Source organism: Manis javanica, chromosome 8 (genome assembly GCF_040802235.1).
Source record: "Manis javanica isolate MJ-LG chromosome 8, MJ_LKY, whole genome shotgun sequence".
Lineage (NCBI taxonomy): Eukaryota > Metazoa > Chordata > Mammalia > Pholidota > Manidae > Manis > Manis javanica.
In genome coordinates, this window is record NC_133163.1 from 114,654,811 (window position 1) to 114,677,772 (window position 22,962).

General features: G+C 36.1%; 1 protein-coding gene across 11 annotated transcripts in view; it reads right to left on the minus strand.

The window, feature by feature from the left end:
- The window catches only part of DENND4A (DENN domain containing 4A), a 142,732-nt gene that overhangs the window by 82,371 nt on the left and 37,399 nt on the right, over window positions 1–22,962 (minus strand). For 7 of the 11 annotated variants that reach the window (XM_073212031.1, XM_073212030.1, XM_037010015.2 and 4 more), the window contains 2 exons: window positions 14,035–14,367; window positions 9,443–9,692 (listed from right to left, as the gene is read on the minus strand). In XM_073212031.1, coding sequence (XP_073068132.1) covers window positions 9,443–9,692; window positions 14,035–14,345 — 561 coding nt within the window. In that variant the 5' untranslated portion in view covers window positions 14,346–14,367. Of the gene's footprint in view, window positions 1–9,442; window positions 9,693–14,034; window positions 14,368–15,036; window positions 15,133–17,561; window positions 17,639–22,962 lie in introns of all 11 variants that reach the window. The other 4 variants (XM_073212025.1, XM_073212024.1, XM_073212026.1 and 1 more) reach the window with 3 other exon arrangements.

Sequence of the window (22,962 nt, forward strand, 5' to 3'; positions counted from 1 at the left end):
GAAAATTGATTTGTTTTATTTAAGTATCATTGATATACAATCTTATGTTGGTTTCAGTTATACAACACAGTGGTTCAACAGTTACCCATATTATTAAATCGTCAACCCTTCTACTGCAGTCACTATCCATCAATGTACTAAGATGTTACAGGACCATTAACTATATTCTCCGTGCTGTACTACCATCCCTGTGATCAACTTATACTGTGATTGTGAATTATTGTGCCCCTTTATTCCCACTCCAACCCCTCCCTCTTGGTAACCACTAGTCCCTTCTCGGTGTCTATGAGTCGATTGCTATTTTGTTCTTTCTGTTTTGCTTGTTTTTATATTCCACAAATAAGTCAGATCATTTGGTATTTGTCTTTCTCCACCTGGCTTATTTCACTGAGCATAATAACCTCACGATCCATCCATATCATTGCAAATGGGAGGATTTCTATTCTTTTTATGGCTGAATAGTATTCCATTGTGTATATGTACCACCTCTTCTTTATCCATTCATGTATCGATGGACACTTAGATAGCTTCCATATCTTGGCTATTGTAAATAGGTTGAAGACTTTTCTTAAAGAAAATTTGGAATTGAAAGATACTTATAGATAACAAACTAACACACATATAGTGCTTTCATATGTATACTGGGACACAGTTCTAAGTTTATTTAATCATCACAACAACTTGTACAGTAGATGCTATTAACATCCTCACTTTACAATAGTGAAACTGAGGTACAGAGAGGTTAAGGTACTTGCCCAAGGTCACACTACCCAGTAAGTGTCAGAGATAAGATGGCTCCAGAGTCTGTCTCTGAACCCCTAGCCTATACTGATCTTAACCACTATGCAATACAGACCTATTGTACCATCTTATTAAGGAAGTTAATAATATCTTTAGGGTCCCCAAATTTGCACAGTATCCAGCCACATATCAACAGACTTCACCTCTTTCTCTTCTAGTGTTATCTAAACCTTTGGTGTTTCTCATGTTGCGAGCTTAAGAGAAGAGAGGATAAATAATAGTCTTAATAACCAACTTCCCATGAAAACATAATAAATGATGAGATGTCTGTAAAATCTTTTAGATCTTAGCAAAGTATTGTTTATATAGTTATAACAGGATAACATACATCTTCTGCTCTAGGATCTTTAAGAAATTAAATTTTAAAATTTGTGATAAAAATCTGGTTGTTGACAAAGTTATTTTACAAATCAATGCTTTCCTATTTTATTGGTAAGAACAAAAATTGGTTAGATCTTTCTGGATAAAAACCTTAAAAAGTAAATATATGTTTTGATCTGGAAATTCTAAGACATATCATAAGAAAAGAATTTAGCAATGCAGTACAGTGTTTAGGAGTTTGGCTCTGGTGTTCCACTGTCTGGATTTGAATCTCAGTGCAACTGCTTATTGGACGTATGACCCTGGAAAAGTAATGCCTTTTTAACTCTCAGATTTCCTTTGTAAAGTTGGGGAAGAAATATCATTCAGGGTGGTTGTGAGGATTAACTGAGTTAATGGATCTGAAAAACTTAGAATAGTGTATAGTACATAAGAGCTCAATAAACATAACTTATTTTATGGAAGATTTAGCTGTAACTATGTTTATGACATCTTTGCTTATAATATGAAAATATTAGAATCTAAATATCTTAGAAATGTAGATGGAAAAAATTACCATGCATCCACTTAATGTAGTAATATTCAACCATTCAAAGCTGTTATATATTAAAAGATGCTCAACCTCCATGATAATCGAAGAAATGCAAATTAAAATTAGAATAATTTGTTGCTTATTAAACAGTCAATAATTAAAAGGGATTGCATAACAACCAGTGCTGATGAGGAGTGGGACATGGGAAAAGACATTCATATATGGTATAGCTGCTAGGAGTATAAACTGCCAAAACCTTTTCAGAACAATGTGTTGATACTTTTCAAAAAAGTATTAGTAATGGGAAAAACAGGAAGTAGCTTGTATTGCTGATCCTTCATTTGCATTTTCTGGAATACTATACAACCATTAAAAGAATTAAGTACAGAGTTATATTAACTGGCAGAGATGGATAGTGAAAAAAAGCTGACATCTGAATATAAAGAAATTTTCAATTGGGAAAAATAAAGGATGAATTCACCCATATTATGTATATTCCACATATATATACACACGAAGGCCTGGAAGGACACAAGTCAAATTGTTCATTGTGAATCCTGGCAAAGGATTACTAAAGATGTAAGTAGAAACAAGAACTTCCACTTCTTCTTTCATAGATCTACAATTTGCTCTCCCTTTCAATTTTATTTTTAAGTACACACGCTTCTAAAATCTAAAATAGCAATGAAAGAACAAAGACAAAGACAATTATAGATCATGCACAGGTTACTGGAAGGACTTCAGCTTTTACTAAGGGTGAGATGGGAAGTCATTAAGGGTTGGTCTATAAGCAGAGGAGTAATATGATCTAATTTATGTTTTTAAATTATCACTCTTGTTGCTATGTGAAGAATAGGTGGTAGGAAGCAGCAATGGAAGCAGTGATCACTTAGACCATGGGTTTGGAAAACTACAGCCTGCACCTGACCAAAAGTCTTTTTTTGTATACCTCAGCTAAGACTGGCTCTTACATTTTTAAAGAGTTGTTTAAAAACAACAACAACCATTAGGGGGGACCTGATATAGGGGAGAGCATAGTAAACATAGTATTCTTCATGTAAGTGTAGATTAAAAATTAAAAAAAAAAAAAAAAGAAAGAAAGAAAAGGGGGATTACTCCTTGATAGGATAAAACTATTGGTAAATCAAAGATCAACGCATGCTTTAAATATCCTTAATGTTGATCACTTAAAGGGTGTCAGATGATCAGCTATGGAGGTACTCTTTTCTGATAATATTCCTTTCTCTTAATAAAAAAAAAAAAAAAAAAAGCAGTTACTGTGTGCTGACCTCCAATGAGTTCTGCACAGTGGTACAGAGGGCATGTCAAAGTGTGGGCAAAGGGTCTGTTTGTTTCTATGCAGAAGATCAAGGCCTAGCTTGGATACCCAGAAAATGAACTAAGATACGATATGAGGAGGAGCTTCTGGCATCAGCACTCTCTGGAGGACTTGTGCCAGGGGGATGATCATCAAAAAGCCTCCACAGGGATCCAGATGATGCTGCGGTTGTGGCTGCATCCAGCCCACCGTCTCCTGGACTTGCCATAGGAATAAGGAGGGAGATGTCTAGGCTGGCATGTGCATACAGTGAGACAACGAATTTGACCGGATCTGTACTGTTGGAACTCCACCAGGAGTTGGGAGGGGTGCAAGTTGTAGCACTCCAAAATCTCATGACTATAGACTATCTACGGTTAAAAGAACATATGGCATGTGAACAGATCCCAGAAATGGGCTGCTTTAATTTGTCTGATTTTTCAAGTACAGTTGGACAATATCCATCATATCATAGATAAATTTTCACAAATGCCTAGGGTGCCTAAATGGTTTTCTTGGCTTCACTGGAGATGGATGGTAATTATAGATTTGCTTTGTTTATGTCACCGTATTCCTATTATGTTAATATGTGTGTGCAAATTAGTTAGTAGTTTAAAACCTATACATACTTAAGGTACTCTACAAGAAGATATGTCAAAGAAATAATCAATCCTCCCATGTTTCCTTCCATATGCTACATCTATAGCTTTTCTTCTTCCTTCCTAATTACAAACCTTAAATAGAATTCGTGCCTCATATCGAATTTACCGAGTATCATAATTCCTCCAGGTGGTAAAGATACCTCGAGACAAGTGCTAGGCATAGAAGCCACAGGGCATAAATCTGCAAAGAAGTAAAAAGCTAACCTTTTCAAACAATATGGCTTCTCTCTCACTTACCAACTTTACATTTCCCTGTATGGCCCTGGAAGATGACTGGTTAGCCAGAGACGGGTAAGATTCCTCAAGGGAGGAACAACCTAAGACAGGCACAGTCGCAGGGGGGCCATCAGGTGAGAAATTGGGGATCAACAGAGGTGAGGCTCAGAACCTCACCCCCCCTGCTTTGAGAGAAATCTTCTGCATCCGTGGATGTCTTGCTGCCCTTGTCTAGCCTGGATTAATACTTAGTCCACAGGCACACACCTGATCATCTGATCATCTACATTTGCCCTCTTACAGCACTAAACTATGCTTTCTACCTTTATCTTGCATCTACCTACCACTTCAGCATTTTATTAAAAATAATAATAATAATAATAATAGAGGGAGAAATGTGGGATCAACATATAAATCAAGTACAAAAATCAAATGAATATTCATATTTGACCTGATTGTTTATAGGTCATAATGCGTGATCAAAACCGAAAGTTTCTGTGATGAATGCCCTTGTACTGTTCACCATGTAAGAACTTATTCACTATGTAAGAATTCGTTCACCATGTAAGAACTTGTTCGTTATGCTTTAGAAGATTGGAGACTGATGAGAATTAGGCCTGAGATGGATTAATGATTGTACATTGAACATTGACCCCCCTATACTGAATTTTATTGTTGTTAACAACCATTTGGTCAATAAATATGAGAGATGCCCTCTCAAAAAAAATATATATATATATACACACACACACACAAAAAAAAAAAACAACAACCAAAGACAAATATACAAGAGAGAGTGTGTATGACCTGAAAAATGTAACTTATTATTTAGCTCTTTATAGAAAAGCTTGCCTGACTCCTGAATTAGAGACTATTGCAATAATCTTGTTAATAGATGATTATAGCTTGGATGAGAGTTGTGGCAATGGAGAAGTCAAGAAGTGGTCAAGTTCAAGATATGTTTTGAAATTAGAATCAACAGAATTGTACAAGAAGAATTAATTGAGAAGTAGAAGAGAAACGTTAAGGATTGCTCCAAAGTTTTTTAGTCTGAGTAACTAGAACAGTGGAATACCCACTTATCAGACAAAGACTATTGGGATGACTAGGTTTGAAGAGGCACAACAGGAATTCAGTTTTGGACATGTTAAATTTGAGGTGACCTATTTGATAAGATATGTAAGAAGAGATGATGAATGAGAAAGGTCTAAGCTATACACTTAAAATTAGAAGTCATCCACATAGAGCCTCTATTTAAATAATTAGACCATCACAGGACTGAGTTGAGATGATACAGATAAATGGCCTCAGGACTGAACCCTGGGGCACTCCATTGTGTTGAGGTAAGGGAGATGAGAAAGAATTAGCCAAGGCAGAAAGCAAATGAATGACTGCTGAGGTAGGAGGAAAAAGCAAGGGAGTACAAGGGAAGAGAATAATAAATCTTATCTTCCTGCCACTGTTTCAAGAAGGAAGAAGTGATCATCTATGTCAAAAGTTACTGAAAAATTAAGATGAAGAATCGATCATGGGATTCAGCAAGAGCAATCCTGCTGGAATGATGGAGATAAAAGCCAAATGGGAAAGAGTCAGTGAGGAAGGGGACAGAATATAATTAACTCTTTTGAGATGTGTCACTGTAAAGAACAATGAAATGGGCAATAAATTGAGGGGGGCGCATATGTACAGGGCCAATGAGTTCTGTAAAGATTGGTGATATTGCAACATGCTTTGCATGCTGGAGGAAATAATCCAATAGAGAGAGAATAATTGATGATTCACAAAAAAACAAGGAGAATTGCTGAAGCCATGTTCTCATACAGGTTAAGTATATGGGATCTAGTTACAAGTGGACTAGTGCACTACTTGTGCAGTAAGGGGAAAAATATTTTAAATAATAATAAAAAAGAAAGCTTTCTGTACATCCCCCTTTGAAAGTACAACTAAGCTATTTTCTTAAAAATAAAATATCCAAGCCTCAGTAAATTCAAAGAGATTGAAATTGCACCAACGAACTTCTCAGATCACAAAGGTATAAAACTAGAAATAAACTGTACAAAGAAAACAAAAAGGCTCACAAACACATGGAGGCTTAACAACATGCTCATAAATAATCAATGGATCAATTACCAAATTAAAACAGAGATCAAGCAATATATGAAGACAAATGAAAACAACAGCACAACACCCCAACTTCTGTGGGACGCACAGAAGGCAGTTCTAAGAAGTATATAGCAATCCAGGCCTATTTAAAGAAGGAAGAACAATCCCAAATGAATAGTCTAAATTCACAATTACTAAAAATGGAAAAGAAGAACAAATGAGGCCCAAAGTCAGCAGAAGGAGGGACATAATAAAATTCAGAGAAGAAATAAATAAAATTAAGAAGAATAAAACAATAGAAAAAATCAATGAAACCAAGAGCTGGTTCTTTGAGAAAATAAACAAAATAGATAAGTCCCTAGCCAGACTTATTAAGAGAAAAAGAGAATCAACACATATCATCAGAATCAGAAACGAGAAAGGAAAAATCCTTTCTCGACAGACACCACAGAAATACAAAGAATTATTAGAGAATACTATGAAAAACTATATGCTAACAAACGGGATAACCTAGAAGAAATGGACAACTTTCTAGAAAAATACAATCTTCCAAGACTGACCAAGGAAGAAACAGAAAATCTAAACAGACCAATTACCAGCAACGAAATAGAATCAGTAATCAAAAAACTATCCAAGAACAAAACTCCTGGAATAGATGGATTCACCGCTGCATTTTATCAGACATTTAGAGATGACCTAATACCCATTCTCCTTAAAGTTTTCAAAAAAAACAGAAGAGGAGGGAATACTTCCAAACTCATTGTATGAAGCCAGCATCACTCTAATACCAAAACCAGGCAAGGACACCACAAGAAAAAAAACTACAGACAAATATCCCTGAATAACATAGATGCAAAAATACTCAACAAAATATTAGCAAACTAAATTCAAAAATACATCAAGAGGATCATACACCATGATCAAGTGGGATTCATCCCAGGATGCAAGGATGGTACAACATTCAAAAATCCATCAACATCAGCCACCACATCAACAAAAAGAAGGACAAAAACCACATGATCATCTCCACAGATGCTGAAAAAGCATTTGACAAAATTCAACACACATTCATGATAAAAACTCTCAACAAAATGGGTATAGAGGGCAAGCACCTCAACATAATAAAGGCCATATATGACAAACCCACAGCAAACATCATACTTAACAGCAAGAAGCTGAAAGCCTTTCCTCCAAGATCAGGAACAAGGATGCCCACTCTCCCTGCTTTTATTCAACATAGTACTGGAGGTCCTAGCCATGGCAATCAGACAAAACAAAGAAATACAAGGCATCCAGATTAGTAAGGAAGAAGTCAAACTGTCACTGTTTGCAGATGACATGATATTGTATATAAAAATCCCTAAAGAATCCACTCTAAAACTACTAGAACTAATATCTGAATTCAGCAAAGTTGCAGGATACAAAATTAATACACAGAAACCTGTTGCTTTCCTATACACCAACAATGAACTAGCAGAAAGAGAAATCAGGAAAACAATTCCATTCACAACTGCATCAAAAAGAATAAAATACCCTAGGAATAAACCTAACCAAGGAAGTGAAAGACCTATACCCTGAAAACTACAAGACACTCTTAAGAGAAATTAAAGAGGACACTAATAAATGAAAATTCATTTCAAGATATTGGGGAGGAAGAGTTAATATTGTCAAAATGGCCATCCTGCCTAAAGCAATCTACAGATTCAATGCAATCCCTATCAAAATACCAACAGCATTCGTCAATGAATTGGAACAAATAATTTTAAAATTCATAAGGAACCACAAAAGACCCCAAATAGCCAAAGCAATCCTGAAAAGGAAGAATAAAGCAGGGGGGATCTCGCTTCCCAACTTCAAGCTCTACTACAAAGCCACAGTAATCATGACAATTTGGTACTGAGACAAGAACAGACCCATAGGCCAGTGGAACAGAATAGAGTCTAGATATTAACCCAAGCATATATGGTAAAGGAGCCATGGATGTACAATGGGGAAATGACAGCGTCTTCAACAGCTGGTGTTGGCAAAACTGGACAGCTACATGTAAGGGAATGAAACCACATTACTGTCTAACTCCATTCACAAAAGTAAACTTGAAATGGATCAAAGACCTGAATGTAAGTCATGAAGCCATAAAACTCTTAGAAGAAAATGTAGGTAAAACTCTCTTGAATAGAAACATGAGCAACTTCTTCATGAACATATCTCCATGGGTGAGGGAAACAAAAGCAAAAATGAACAAGTGAGATTGTATCAAACTAAAAAGCTTCTGTACAGCAAAGGACACCATCAGTAGAACAAAAAGGTACCCTACAGTATAGGAGAATATATCATAAATGACAGATCCAATAAGGGGTTGACATCCAAAATATACAAAGAGCTCACACACCTCAACAAACAAAAAGCAAATAAGCCAATTAAGAAATGGACAGAGGATCTAAACAGAGACTTCTCCAAAGAAGAAATTCAGATCGCCAACAGGCACATGAAAAGATGCTCCACATCGCTATCATCAGAGAAATACAAATTAAAACCACAATGAGATATCACCTCACACCAGTTAGGATGGCCACCACCCAAAAGACAAACAACGACAAATGTTGGCAAGGATGTGACAAAAGGAGAACCCTGCTATGGAGAAATACCATTTGACCCAGGAATTCCACTTCTAGGAATTTACCTTAAGAATGCAGCAGCCCAGTTTGAAAAAGACAGATGCACCCCTATGTTTATTGCAGCACTATTTGCAATAGCCAAGATATGGAAGCAACCTAAGTGTCCATCAGTAGATGAATGGATAAAGAAAATGTGGTACACATACACAATGGAATATTATTCAGCCATAAGAAGAAAACAAATCCTACCATTTGCAACAACATGGATGGAGTTAGAGGGTATTATGCTCAGTGAAATACGCAAGGTGGAGAAAGACAAGTACCAAATGATATCACTCATCTGTGGAGTATAAGAACAAAGCAAAAACTGAAGGAACAGAAAACAGCAGCAGACTCACAGAACCCAAGAATGCACTAACAGGATACCAAAGAGAAAGGGTCTGGGGAGGATGGGTGGGAAGGGAGGGATAAGGGGAAGAAGGGGTGTTTCGATTAGCACACATAATGTAGGGGGGGGGCACGGGGAAGGCAGTATAGCACAGAGAAGACAAGTAGTGATTTGTATAGCATCTTACTAAGCTGATGGACAGTGACTGTAACGGGGTATGTGGTGGGGACCTGATAGTGGGGGGAATCTAGTAACCACAATGTTGCTCATATACTTGTATATTAATGATACCAAATTTTTTAAAAAGGTAAATAAATAAAAAAAAATAAAATAAAATAAAATATCCAGCATCTTCAAAAAACATTTTTTAAATTCAGTAGTTGTGCTATGCTATTTTCCAAACATTTATTTTATTACCAAAGATTTATTTTAAATTACGCCCTCTTCATCAGTGGCTTATTTTTTCAGTGCAAAAGAGTCACTTACCATACTGTTATTGAGATTCTTGTCGACTTTGCAGAATGTGTGTGGTGGACTTTCTCCTTTACTGGGTATAATAATACATATGTCTGTGACAGCCAGTGTATTCTGAGTCATGTTTTCAGAGGCTCTTCGGTAAGTAATATAAATTTTTTGTGATGAGGTACTGCCGCTAATGTTTGCAGGGCGTCCACAGGGAGTATTCTGAATAATTTCACACCCCTGTTTCAATCTTTCTTTCCAGTCATATAAAACCCTAAAAAATAAATTTAACAAATAAGTACACAAATACAAAACACCCTCAAATATGAAAGATATGTCAGGTATCAGTAACTGAGAGTTAAATGTAACAGATACTCTGATTTCATGCCAAGTTTGAATTGCACAGTCCAAGCTGAAATGAAAAGACAACTGTCTTCCCTACCAAAAATGAAAATAACGTGAGGAAAACGTAGATTAGCCTTTGTGTGTACTGACAAACCATAGAAGGGAATGATGAAATGCAAAGGCACTTGTTTTAGTGCCCCATTTAATAGATTGATTTATTTTCTTTTGTCTCTAAAATCAAGCATCTTCTTTACAAAAAGCAACTTTGTATCTGTGGCCAAAGTTAAAGTTTTACAAAAGGCTCTGTGCCAGAAAGAACAGAACCCTCTCATACACTTTTACCTCTAATACTGCCCTCAGATTTAAGAATGAGTTTTAGACTTTCAAAAGAGAAAATAACCTCAAGTCTATCTTGAACTAAAAGTACAGGTGAAAGACACTGGCTTTTTCCCCTCTTTCTTCTAAATTGTGGTAAAATCACAGGCTTTTCATAAGGGCAGGCCAGGCATCCATTCCTTAAAGTCTTCTAACTACTATACTTTAAAGGAGTTGGGAACACAGAGAAAACATCATGCTTGAATAATATTACTTTATTCCTTCTCAGAATTCACTGATTTGTACCATAATGCTAAGTCCTTGGCATTTTTCAAAAAAGTTTTTAAAGCTCTATTGTATTAAATGTGTTTCTGCATTTGCTATAAGAATTGTTATAACAGGAATGTCCCCAAATTAATCAATATTCTCTTTTATAAAATCCCTTATACAAATAAAATTTATAAGTTTTTCTCTTTTATAAAATACCTTATACAAATAAAATTTTGTAAGTTCTGGCACTTATAAAAATTGTAAGTGCCAGAAACTGGTCAAATTATTTCTTTCTAATATAATTATTTATTTCCTTTTTTGCTCTGGCTGTCAGTAAACTTAAAAAATATTTTCTCTCAACATTTTATTTCGAAGATTTAGAGCTAAATCTGATGCTTAACCATAGCAATTATATTTATCCTAACGTTAGTACAACAGCTTATTCCTTCTCCTCCTTCTGATCTTGCTTTTCTGTGTTGTTCTGTTACTAGCTGCATTATCTTAGGCAGTTACTTAACCTCTCTGAGCCCTGTACTACACTTAGCTACAATATTTAAAAATCTAACTGATGAAATCTTGAGAGAAGTAGATGAGAGTATAAGTGAGGTCTCCAAAATAGTGTCTGGCACACAGAGGCTAAGTTGAAAATAAGAAAACAGAAACACAACACACAAAACAACAAATCACCATGTATTACCTCAAATTTGTAAAAGATATGCAATATACATACATGTGATATGTTAAGATATTTATTTTCTTTGATCAAACATTGTGCTGTTATATATTACTTGAATTACTATTTTTAATTTAAAAAATTTTATATTCTTAGGTAACTTTTCTTTTCTTACTAAACTAAGTTTTTAAAGACAAGAATAATATCCTATCCTCTGCAATGACAAACATTAAGAGGACAGCTGTAAGACTGGTTAATTTATTCTTTGCAGTCCAAGTCCTTTCCCACTGGAGAATCCTTCCAATGCTTGGAAAATTCCTCCTCTCTAAACTAGGGAATTCTAACATCTAATGAGAATCTGCAACATTTCCTTTATTTTGCCACAAGCTAGAACTCTGAAGATGGCCAGTGGTCATAGAAGCAATTTACCTAATATTCTGAAAACAAGATCTAACAGCTGGCTTACTTTCCCAAGTCATTTACTAAATATGTAAACTTTATATGAAGCAATATAGTAGCTGTTCTCAAACCAACTGGAAATTACTCCAATTAATTTTTAAATTAACAGCATAAAGGCTGATTTTTAATATAACTTGTTGATATCAAACATCAGATGACAGAATTTTAAAAGTAAAAGAAACCTCAGGAGCTCTTACAATCAAGCCTCTCTCCTTTCAAGCATTAGTAAACATGACTATCTTCTTTCAGACTTGCTATATTAGGAGATGGAACTTTTACAGCCCTTCTGGTGACATCAGTAGGGATATTGATATCTTCCTTCTTTTTGACCAAAATATAATCATAAATTTAATTGTAAATTAAGCCCATCTGCTTTTGCAATGGAATAATGAAAACAAGAAGGTTAATCTTCATTTCCTGTAAATGCTTCATCTATTTTCAAGACATCACTAGAGCTACTCTTAGCCTTCTTCTTTTAGTTTTTCAGTGGGAATCTTATCCTTTAACCTTTTAAATTTTATTCCTCTGTTGTTCGGTATATATTTATCTTTACATTTATACATTCCTCTTTTATGTATATACTTAAGATATATGTATTCTTTTTTTAAAAAGAACCCCAATCTTTGCAGAAATTGACAAGCTGGTCCTAAAATCCTTATGGAATTCAAGGGACCCAGAACAGTCAAAACAATCTTGAAGAACGAAGTTGGAAGACTTATACTTCACAATGTAAAAACTTACAAAGCTACAGTAATCAAAACTGTGTAGTAGTACTGGTATAAGATAGACATGTAAAAAATGGAATAGAACTGAGAGTCCAGAAATAAACCCATATATTAATAGCCAATTAATGTCTGAAAATGGGGAAAAAATGTTCTCTTCAACAAATGGTGCTGGGACAACTGGGTATCCATATGCAAGAGTAAGGCTGGACCCCTTCTTCAACCATATGCAAAAATTAACTCAAAATGGACCTAAAACCAAAACTCTTAAACACAAAAAAGGTCTTCATGACCTTGGTTTAATAAAAGCCTTCTTAGATCTACTACACCAAAACACAGGCAACAAAAGAAAAAAATAGGTAAGTCTGATTTCATGAAAATTAAAAACTTCTCAAATTCAAAGTATACCATAAAGAAAGTAAAAAGACAACCCACAGAATTGGAGGAAATATTTGTAAATCATATGTCTGATAAGAAACTTGCATCTAGAATATGTAAAGAATTCTTAAAGCTTGACAATAGAAGACAACCTAATTAAAAAATGGGTAAGGATTCTGAATAGATATTCCTCCTAAGATATGCAGATGACCAATAAGCACATAAAATGATGCTCAATGTCATTAGCCACCAGGTGAATGCAAATCAAGAGTACAATGAGATACCACTTCACTCCAAGTAGGAGAGCTATAATCAAAATAACAATATAAAATGTTGGCTAAGAACTGGGCCTTCAGACACGGCCACTGGGAATACAAAGCAGTGTGGCTACTTTGGAAGAAAGTCTGACAGTTTCTCAAAAGATTAAACAGAGTTACCATACGACACAGCAATTCTACTCCCAAGAATATATACAAGAGAAATGGAAATATATGTCCATTCAAAAACTTGTACACAAATATTTCCAGCACAATTATTCATAATAGCCAAAAAATGGAAACAATCCACATGTCCATCAACTGATGAATAGGTAAATAAATTGTGGTATATCCATAAGATAGAATATTATTTAGTCATCTAAAGGAATAAAATATAGATACATACTACAACAAGGATAAACTTTGAAAACATTATGCTAAATGAAAGAAACCAGTCATAAAAAGCCATATATTGTATGATTCCATTTGTATAAATTGTCCAGAATAGGCAAAATCCATAGAAAATAGAAATTAGACCAGTGGGTGCTTAAAGTTAAGGGGGCTAGGGAGATTGGATAGTGACTAAAATGAGTACATGGTTTTTTCTTGGCATCATAAAAATCTTTCAAAATTTATTGTGATGATGGTAATACAACTTTATAAGTATAATAAAAACTACTGAATTGTACACTTTCAATGGTGTGGTATGTTAATCATATCTCAGTAAAGCTTTATATAAAAGAGGAGGCCCAAGTTCAATAGTATCCTAAGTAAAGCACTAATTTACCCAAGATCCTTGTTTGATGCATACAGACTTAAGCGTACATCTATAAGGATCATTATAAATGATGCTTAAAAGCCATCCTTTTCTTGTACTTTAAGAATAATAAAAAATTTTATGATCAGGATAATATATTAATTTTCTAGTACTTTTCTACAAATGTTTTCAAACTGTCTTCCCTGCCTTTAATAGAAAGTAACTCAAACAAGATGAAGGTGCTGGGAAACTGTAGGACAAAGGGACTCTCAAAAGGTATAAAGAACACAGGAGGAAAATACAGGATTCTGGATATACATGTGTCTATTTTTCTAAAGCTGCCATGTATCTATTAATGAACAAATTGAACAGTTACCTTCAAAATCTACAAGGCATATTATTTGGATCAATAACAATAATTCTTCTTAAACACTACTTACCCCAGATCTGTAAGTGGAGGCTTATCTCTTCCTCTTCTATAGCAAAGGTAAATCTGTGGTCCCACAAGACTTCCATTGTTGAGATCCGCTGACAATCCAGTTGGGGTAACATCAATACACATATAATCCCGTGGCACTTCCTCCCCAAGAGATTTAATAATAACTGAAACATCTGTGATAGGTTCTTTTGGCTTAGCTACTTTATGACAGGCATCATTGAAGTGAATTTCTTCTTCAAGAGGTTTTGAAACATCAGTTAATCCTGCTACAACAAAGTAGTCAGCAACACGAGGCCCTTTATCTTCAATCATCTTCCATTACAGAAGGTTATATCTAAAAGAAAAGTAAAAGACTAGTATTCTCCTATAATAGGCCAAATAAATACAAGTGGTTTGTATGTAAATAAGAATGGAAAACTACAAAAAAAACCACTACCTCGCTGATGAACAAGGTAGTATTATAAATTTCACTGTCATATGTAAAATGCATGCCTTTTTAAAAAATGGGAATACATTTAGTGTTATTTTCTAATTATAAAAGTAATGTATGAATTTCTACTTCTGGTGCTTTGGAAGCCTGGACTGCCTTCAGCAGATGACAACGATAACAAACCCCACATCTTTTAAATGTGTAGACTGACTTATAAAAATGTTAGGGAAATTGTCAGGGCCCCCAAACAGTGAGGAGACCAAAGGTCAGAACGCAGTACATGAACTGACACTGGATGGAGAAGTTTGCTGATGTCCTCAGTACTCAAGAGGTTTGTGTTTTAAAAGGTGTTACAGGAACAGGAGACAGGCCTTGGAACCACGAAAGATGAGAAATTGGAACAGAGATCTGTAGAAAGCTAAAAGTCTCAAAGGACAATATCACGAGTTAAAGAGTGTATTTAAAAAATTCATCCACTGGTGCAAGGAGATAACAAAGTATGCCTCAATCTGGGTCCTGCTTTGGGGGTTAAAAAGTCTCCTCTGTGAAATGTGTAACAACAGGACTACTCACATGTGGATCTGAGGTTTGACTTTAAGCTGTCTGCATGGTCCCAGGAAGCACCGAACTGAGATATTAACAGTAACTGTCCCCAGGCTAGTGGTGCCTCTAGGGAAGCAAATGCAAAGCACTTGTAGAGGGTGCTCCCTCAGCCTGGGCTTTCCACAGGTAAAGCCCAGCTGAAAATGAGCTCCTCTCCTAAAACTACAAAAACACACAAAGAAAAATCCACCCTGAATGAGTCTCAGCAGATAACTACAACAGAACTTCAAAAAATAAAAGTAGGGCAGAGATTATAACAGTAACACATGCTTATAACAAATTCAAAGAAAAAATATACAAAGCAGGATCCATCATGTATTTCCAAAGATGTTACCAGCAAAATCTCCTTCATTTGTTTAGTATCACTTAAACATTGTTTTTTTAGCTAGGAGAACACACCCCCCTACAATAGTCATTACTTACATAACAGTTACAGAAAAAAAGTTTAATCTAAAACAGACATTTCCCAACATGTATCTCATGTTACACTTAGTTCCAATAAATGCAAAGAAAGGACTCTACAGACAAATAAATTTGGTATATATACTACATATCTCTTTTGTATATTGACAATGCCAATACAAAAATATTAAAGCCTCAGCAATCCTTTGGTAAAGATACATGATTGACTTTGTTTAACCCAGGATTTCCCAAGTCTATCTGAACAATGAACACTATTTCCCACTTAAAAACTAGAAAATACCCTCAAAACATGCTTTAGAAACTGCTAAACAGCTTTCCTCTATAGGCTACAGGCTATTCTTATGCAGTATACTTGTTTATAATTATCACCATTTTCATTATAATCCCAAAATTCATTAATTTTCTATATTGATGTCATCAGTTTTCAGAATTCATGCCACATTTCTTGCAATCTGTATCCACTGCTCAAATATACTCTAAAAATTCCCACTTGTGGGGAAAACTGAAGTTCCTACAGCCAGGATCTTCAACTGAACCTAAACCACTTGATGATGTAATAGGCCTACTGCTAGGCTATCGCTTCCACACCTGCGGGCAATAAGCTATTACTGACTGAGTCACTATATAAAGAGCTCTGCCCAGTGCTCTGGGAGAAGGCAGAGACAAGGGGGATTACAGACCTGCAGACTTTTGGATGCAGATGTAATTCTAGTGCTTGACCTATCACCTGGGGAACAAAGCTGGGTAATAAACCCTTGTACCTCAAAAACTCTCCATTGTCATTCCTTGGTCTCACTGAATCCATAGTGAACTTGCCTGGGGCTGAAACCCATTGGCAAGACACCACTATTTGCTTAGAAACAAGCCTAAAGAAGGCTCAAACGTTCCTACTTGTTTTTATATATATGTGTGTGTCTATGTATATATATGTTCTGAAACTGTTCAGAAGTGCCTCCTAGACTGAAGTAAAAAGCAATAACCAACTCTGAGAAGACCGTTAAGCAGCTGAACAGTCCGCCTCAGCCGACTATATATATACAGGTGCTCCCAGTTCACCGTCTATTCAGTTTTTAAAAGAACAAAAGCACTTTTTAAAAAGCATTTTTTGTATTTAACTCTTTTCTTCATTTCATTAAATAGTATTTGAAAATAATTTTGTAATGGCTGTACAGTATTTTATTTTATGGATACAACATTATTGATCTATTTCCTTATGGTTGATCATTTACTATTTCTACATATTTTGCTAATATTTTTAAATGTTATGATGAATAATCATGAACATAAACCTCTGGCTACAACTCTTAATATTTCTTCCAGATAAATTTATTGAAGTAGAAGTTTACCCAAAGAAAACAAAATCCCTGATTCAAAAAGATATATGCACCCCTATGTTTATCAACACATAATTTACAATTGCCAAGCTATGGAAGCAACCAATGCATCCATCAATAAATGAATGGATAAAAAGGATGTTATTTATTCAGCCATAAAAAACAAAAAAAAGAAATCCTGCAATTTGCAACAACGTGGATGGACCTAGAAGTTATGCTAAATGAAATAAGCCAGGCAGAGAAAGACAAATACCAAATGATTTCACTTATTTGTGGAATATAAAAACAAAACAAAATGAACAAAACAGCAGTAGACTCACAGACACTGAGAAGTGACTGATGGTTACCGTGGGGGAGGGGTTGGAGTAGATGGGTGAGCATGGTGATAGGGGATAAAAGGGCACAAAATTTCTCAATCATAATACAAGTTGGTCACAGGGATGGCAGTACAGCATGGAGAATACAGCCAATGATTCTGTAATATCTTCCTACGTTGACAGATGGTAACTGCACTAGCTGGGGCTGAGGATTTAATAATATGGGTAACTGTTGAACCACCGTGTTGTATATTTGAAACTAATATAAGATTATATTTCAATGACACTTCAATAAGAAAAATTTACTGAAGTAGAATTCTAGGTCAAAAATTTTATAACAAGCTTCTATAAGTGTTCATGTACTTTTATGTGCACATGAATTTCAAATTAAAAGCTGATAGACACATGTCTTAAAAATTACCTCAATAGAGCACTTTTTTATTTCTTCTGTCATTCCATTAGGTCAAAATAGTTAAGCATTTGCTACCTCGTCCAACTCTAAGGACAAAAAATGGCAAGGTTGGAAACCAGAGAAAGCATTTTAAAGATACATGAAACACAAAAAATCTGAACATAAAAGTTTTGCCAAATTATCAACCATTAATGAAATGGTAAAAAGAACAAAAGTTTCAGATAGGACCTGATGAACAGTCATGAACCCAAGACTTATATATGAAAATGACTGAAAACATAATGTATCAATTCAATGCCCCTCACTCCAATTCACTTAAATACACTAGAAGAAAAATTTTAACGTAATTCCACAGTTAGTTAAGAACCTAATCTAGCTCTTCTTTTCTTACATTATTAGAACTAGAGACCCTTCTTCCCACCTTTCTGAATTTTACCTCTCATTTGTCTTCCAACCAAGGTAATCAATCTACTTATTGCCCTTTAAATATAGTTTTGCACTTTTTGTCTTTGACAATACACTATTTCCTCTTTCTTATCAATATGTTCATTGCATTTTTCAAAAATATTTAAATTCATGTGGATTTTGACTTAGACTTTATGAACTGTACAAAATAGGAAGAAAGATTCAACAATCCCATTCACAGTAATAAATCTGGTTTATATTTTAAAGGGTTTCCTATTTTTATTGAGAATAGAAAATATCCTTCTAATTCTCATATAGTTATAAGACAGAAAATAAACATTTGCATTTTTTATTTATTTAATAAGCCTTTTCTAAACTGATATAATCTTCATAATTATAGTAAATGACTACATAATATTTTACCAAATAGAAATATACAGTACCCCATTTTTCCATTCCCAGTTAGTACTCTAAATATGGGTAGGTTTGTAAAAAAATATTTATTAAAAGAATGAATAGTTTACTTTATAACCTTCCTCCAGCAATGGAGTTATTATACTAAATAGAATGTCTTTTTTCTATAATCAATTTTATGAATCTTAGTTACCTTGTTGACTTACCTAGTTGTCTTACCTCAGTTACTTCACTACTGAATGTAAGGTAGACATAGATAAACTAGACGATTTGATCCTACTAACTAATAACCAAAAGCATCAAGGCCTTAGGCAATATTAGAAATTTATTGAATAAGTAATTGATTCATTCATTCAATGAATTTTTCATAAATACTTATTAATATCTGGCACTATTCCAGGAGTCAATGACAATATTGATGAAAGCAATAGCCTCTGCCTTAAAGGAGTTTCTTGTTTAGTTCTACTTTTCCACATTTTTCTATACTTTTATTCCACTTCTAGCCAGCTTTTCTTCTATTACCTTAACAGATTCCAAGTGCTTGCCTTCATCCTGGCCAAACTTTCCCTACCATTTTTACTCTAAAAAGCCTCATGCACAGATGCAACCCCTACTTTATTGTCCCTTTGCCCCATGTCCCTGAAAACTGGCACTCCTTTAACATCAGCATTCTATGGAGATTTTGAAAGGAAAGAAATACTATATATTTAACAATAGGTTGACTTTCTTTTAAAAAGGTTTAACTCACCCAAGGCAAACCTGATTTTTTGAAAGTAAGCTTTTAACCCAAACTGATGGACAACATGGGGCAAATTTCTTGAGTAAAGGGGTCTTACTTGTCTCCTAGTCTTCTTTGGAACTACCTCTCCTCTCCATTATCTCTCCCCAAGCAAAAATCAAAACATAACTGTTTAATTTGATAGCTCCCTTGTGAAAGATTATCAACCCATGATTTATCACACAAAAAAAGCAAAGATGGGAATAACAGACATTTGGAGGGGAAGGGATCTTATTATTAGTCATAGTCTAATCCCTCTTAATAGCCAAGGAAACTGAAGCATAGAAGGTGGCTTACGTAAGGATACCTAGCTAGTCAGTGGCAGAGCCTGGGCAAGAACTCAAGTCCCTAATCCAGTATTTCTTATCTTTGAGAATGATGCCTCTAATAAATGATCATTAATACTGACCAGGGCACATCTTAAGACATCTTCTTTCAATAAGTTATTTTGTGTTATTTGTTATTCATAATCATTATGTGGTGAATATATGCCAAATTCTTAAGATATTTAGTAGATAAGGGGGCTCTTCCGGGATAACTTCAGAGATGAGTACTGGCATCTGAGCGCGTCTTTTTCTTTCACTATCCTTACAGAAGGAAGCCATCTATGGCACTGAAAATTGGGCACTTGTCAGCCACTTAAATAGTACTAGCCCAGCTGGTGATCTCAAAAGTCTCGAGCGACAGGTTCCCCTGCGTCTCCCTCAGTGGATCCCCCGTCTCCCTTGGGAGCCGGAATGTCAGCTGAGTGGAGGCCAGGATTCCCTTTCTGAGGCATCTCCTCAGATGTGAGGGACTGAGGAAAGCCATGGGCACCTGCGAGAGCCTAGGCTGAGGCTGCACTTCAGCGGCTTCTCAAAGGCCTGCGTGTCTGGAATCAGACCCCGACAGCCCAACTGGGTATCCGTGAGGAGCGTCTCTCTTTCTGTCTCTCTGACTTTCAGCCTGCTTTTTCAGGCCAGTGTGGCCTCTGAGTGAGGCAGGGCGCTCTTTACTTTCTTTACATGCTCTGTGTGTGCCTCTAACTTCATCAATATCACAACCTGATGCTCACTACCACAAGGTAGGAGATCTACGCATTGCTCTTATTCTTGACTAAATGCTGTACTTTTTATCTCATAAGAATATGTCCAAGCACCCGTTAGCCACTTAAAAGACGATTAGTGTCAGCTACCAGTTTTAAGTCTCGGATGAAAGGTTTCCCGGTGTCTGCAGCTCCTTGATCCCCCGCCTCCGGACAGGAATGTCAGGGAGTGTCTGAGCCAATTTCCTACTTTTGTATCCTAATCTGCAGACTACGAGGGCAGACTGGACTAGTAGACACTGGTCCTTGGATCTCGGCTCTGGCCAATTGATCCAATGGCGCTGAGTGAACCTCCAGCTAGGCTGCTGCCTATGCAAGAGTTGCAGATGACCTGACTTCTTGTTTCACAGATCGGATTTCTTACAGTGGGTGACTAGTAGGATAATTCCCAGGCAGTAGCAGAAACTGGTGTTTAAGAGTACAGACACACCCCTTCACAACTGTCCGTGGCAGCCTCTGTCTGAATTTTATCTTTGGCCTTAGAAAAAGTTCCCCTGCTCCTCATTCGAAGCAGTCCTCTTGGGACTGTGCCACTTTCTCCTGTGTAGAGTAAATGAAGTTTGTGAAGTAGTCAAGCTGAAAACTGAGCCCAACATGTAAATGGCTCTGTTCTATTGACCTCTCCTCCTTAGAGGCAGTCATCCTCTACAGCATTTCCTTTTCTGCAGCCCCAGGGAAGTGGAACAGGCTTGTGACTCTGACAGACCACTGCTCCGGCAGCGAGAGGTCACACAGTCCCTGCACTTATCAGACAGGCAGGGGCCTCTCAAAGAATGATTCCAAGTGTACTATGTTAAAGCCTATGCGGAAGAATTTAGGGTCTGCATTAAAACTCCCAAAAGGCGTAAAGTAAGAGCACACTGGTGAGGTCCCACTAAATCCATAGCTCTGAGGGGACTCTTGCTTAGTGGGAAGGCAAGAGGGAAATCAAGGCAAAGTACAGGCCATGCTGGTAAGGAGTGGTTAAGTCCAGTGGGCCTGGCAGAGGAGGTCACTAACCACTATCACCCAGGCTCCAAGGTGAGGCGACACCCTCACACAGAAAAGGTTGACCAGGTGCAGCACACCTGTCTTTCTCTCTTCCAGATGGGAACATCCTCTTCAAGTTTAAAGCCAGACATGCCTCTGGCATGCATTCTGAACAACTGAGAGCAATTTGATCCCCAAACCCCGAAAAACAAGTGTCTTATCTTCTCCTGCACACAAGCCTGGCCTCAAGACAAATGCTCTGCTTAGAGAGGGTTGGCCCCTGAGAGAAGTATACAATATAATAAGGTTATGCAGCTGAATTTATTTTGCCACAAGGAAGGAAAATGGTAAAAAGTCCTGTGGACTACTACAATATAAAACTGGTTTTCTAAATCCTTTTATTGGAAATGTATTCTACTTAACGGGTTCATCATTACCCTAAAAAATTGGGAGGTTTTTAAACTAGACTCCCTGAGACAGAAATTTATCTTCTGCAATACAGCCTGGCTTAAATCTTTCAAAAGAAAAGAATGCTTAAAGAGAGGCTTGACTTTGTCATGTTTGGTGAAGGTTTTGTGAGTAATCCAGCATGGTTGTTAGGAACAAGTGAACTAAATAAGTGTAGTTACTGACCTTCTTAATAATTGTGTGTTACAGTGTATTACAAAGTATATACCTACATACTGCTTGAAAATCTTTATGGTGTCTGAGCTGATTTTGCTAAGTAGACATATTTTGTGCTCACTGAGAAATTGTGCTGTAAAGCACATGTTTCCAGAAATTATAAAATGTGTTAATAAATTTGTTAATCTAAAGAATGCTAGTATAACAGTTTACGATAGCTTGCTTCTCAGTGTTCACTGAAAACTAAAGTTTCTAATGGTTTTAAGTTCTAATTAAAACTATATGAAAAAAATAAGGAAAACATCTGTGCATGCTAGAAAAGATGTGTGTTTTGATAAGAGAAGGTATAAGGAATGGAAATGCATTTTATTAAGGGTAAAAAAAGGTAACTGTGTTTTAAAGTACAGCTGGTTATTTAAAAAGGGAGAACTCGGAATGTAAAAAAAGAAAGTTGTAGAAAGTTTGTGGAAGAATTGATATGGTTATGCTATGTGAAATTAAAGCAAATGAGTCCTGATAACAATTTTGTTTTCTGTTTGTTAAAAGGACAAAGTTTTCTTAAACTATTAGTCTGCTCTTAATATTGAAAGATTGCAAAGGGTTTTCTAATTGTTTTATCAAAACAGTTTCTCATGCCTAAAGTCTCAATAAGTTAATGGGCATAAACTCCCCTTCTCCTACGATGCTACAAAGAATTTAACTACCATTATAGCTCTACCTCAACTGCAAAATGCCTCCAATGTGCTAATTCTCCATGCAAATAATCACAGATACGAAAGTAGTTTTTTCAAATTGGGACAAGTACATTTGGGTTACTCCAATGGCAGGATACTTAAATCAAAAGGCTCCCCTCTGCTGGGAGCAAAGAAACCATTCTAATAACCATTGCCCAAGCTTCACCCAATATTTAGGCTGGCTTCCCAAAGACGACTGTTCACATATAATAACTTTACAGGCTACAGATTGGACAACCCACCCTGATAGCCATTGGCCAGGACCAAACAGTAGTCACTGGCTGTGTGGAACTAATCTCTGGCAGTGGCTCCCTCCAGGGTAGATAGGGAGGTGCACTCTGGGATTTCCTTTGGTTGCAAGGATGTTGGCCTAAGAACATCCCACACCCTGCAAAATTCCCA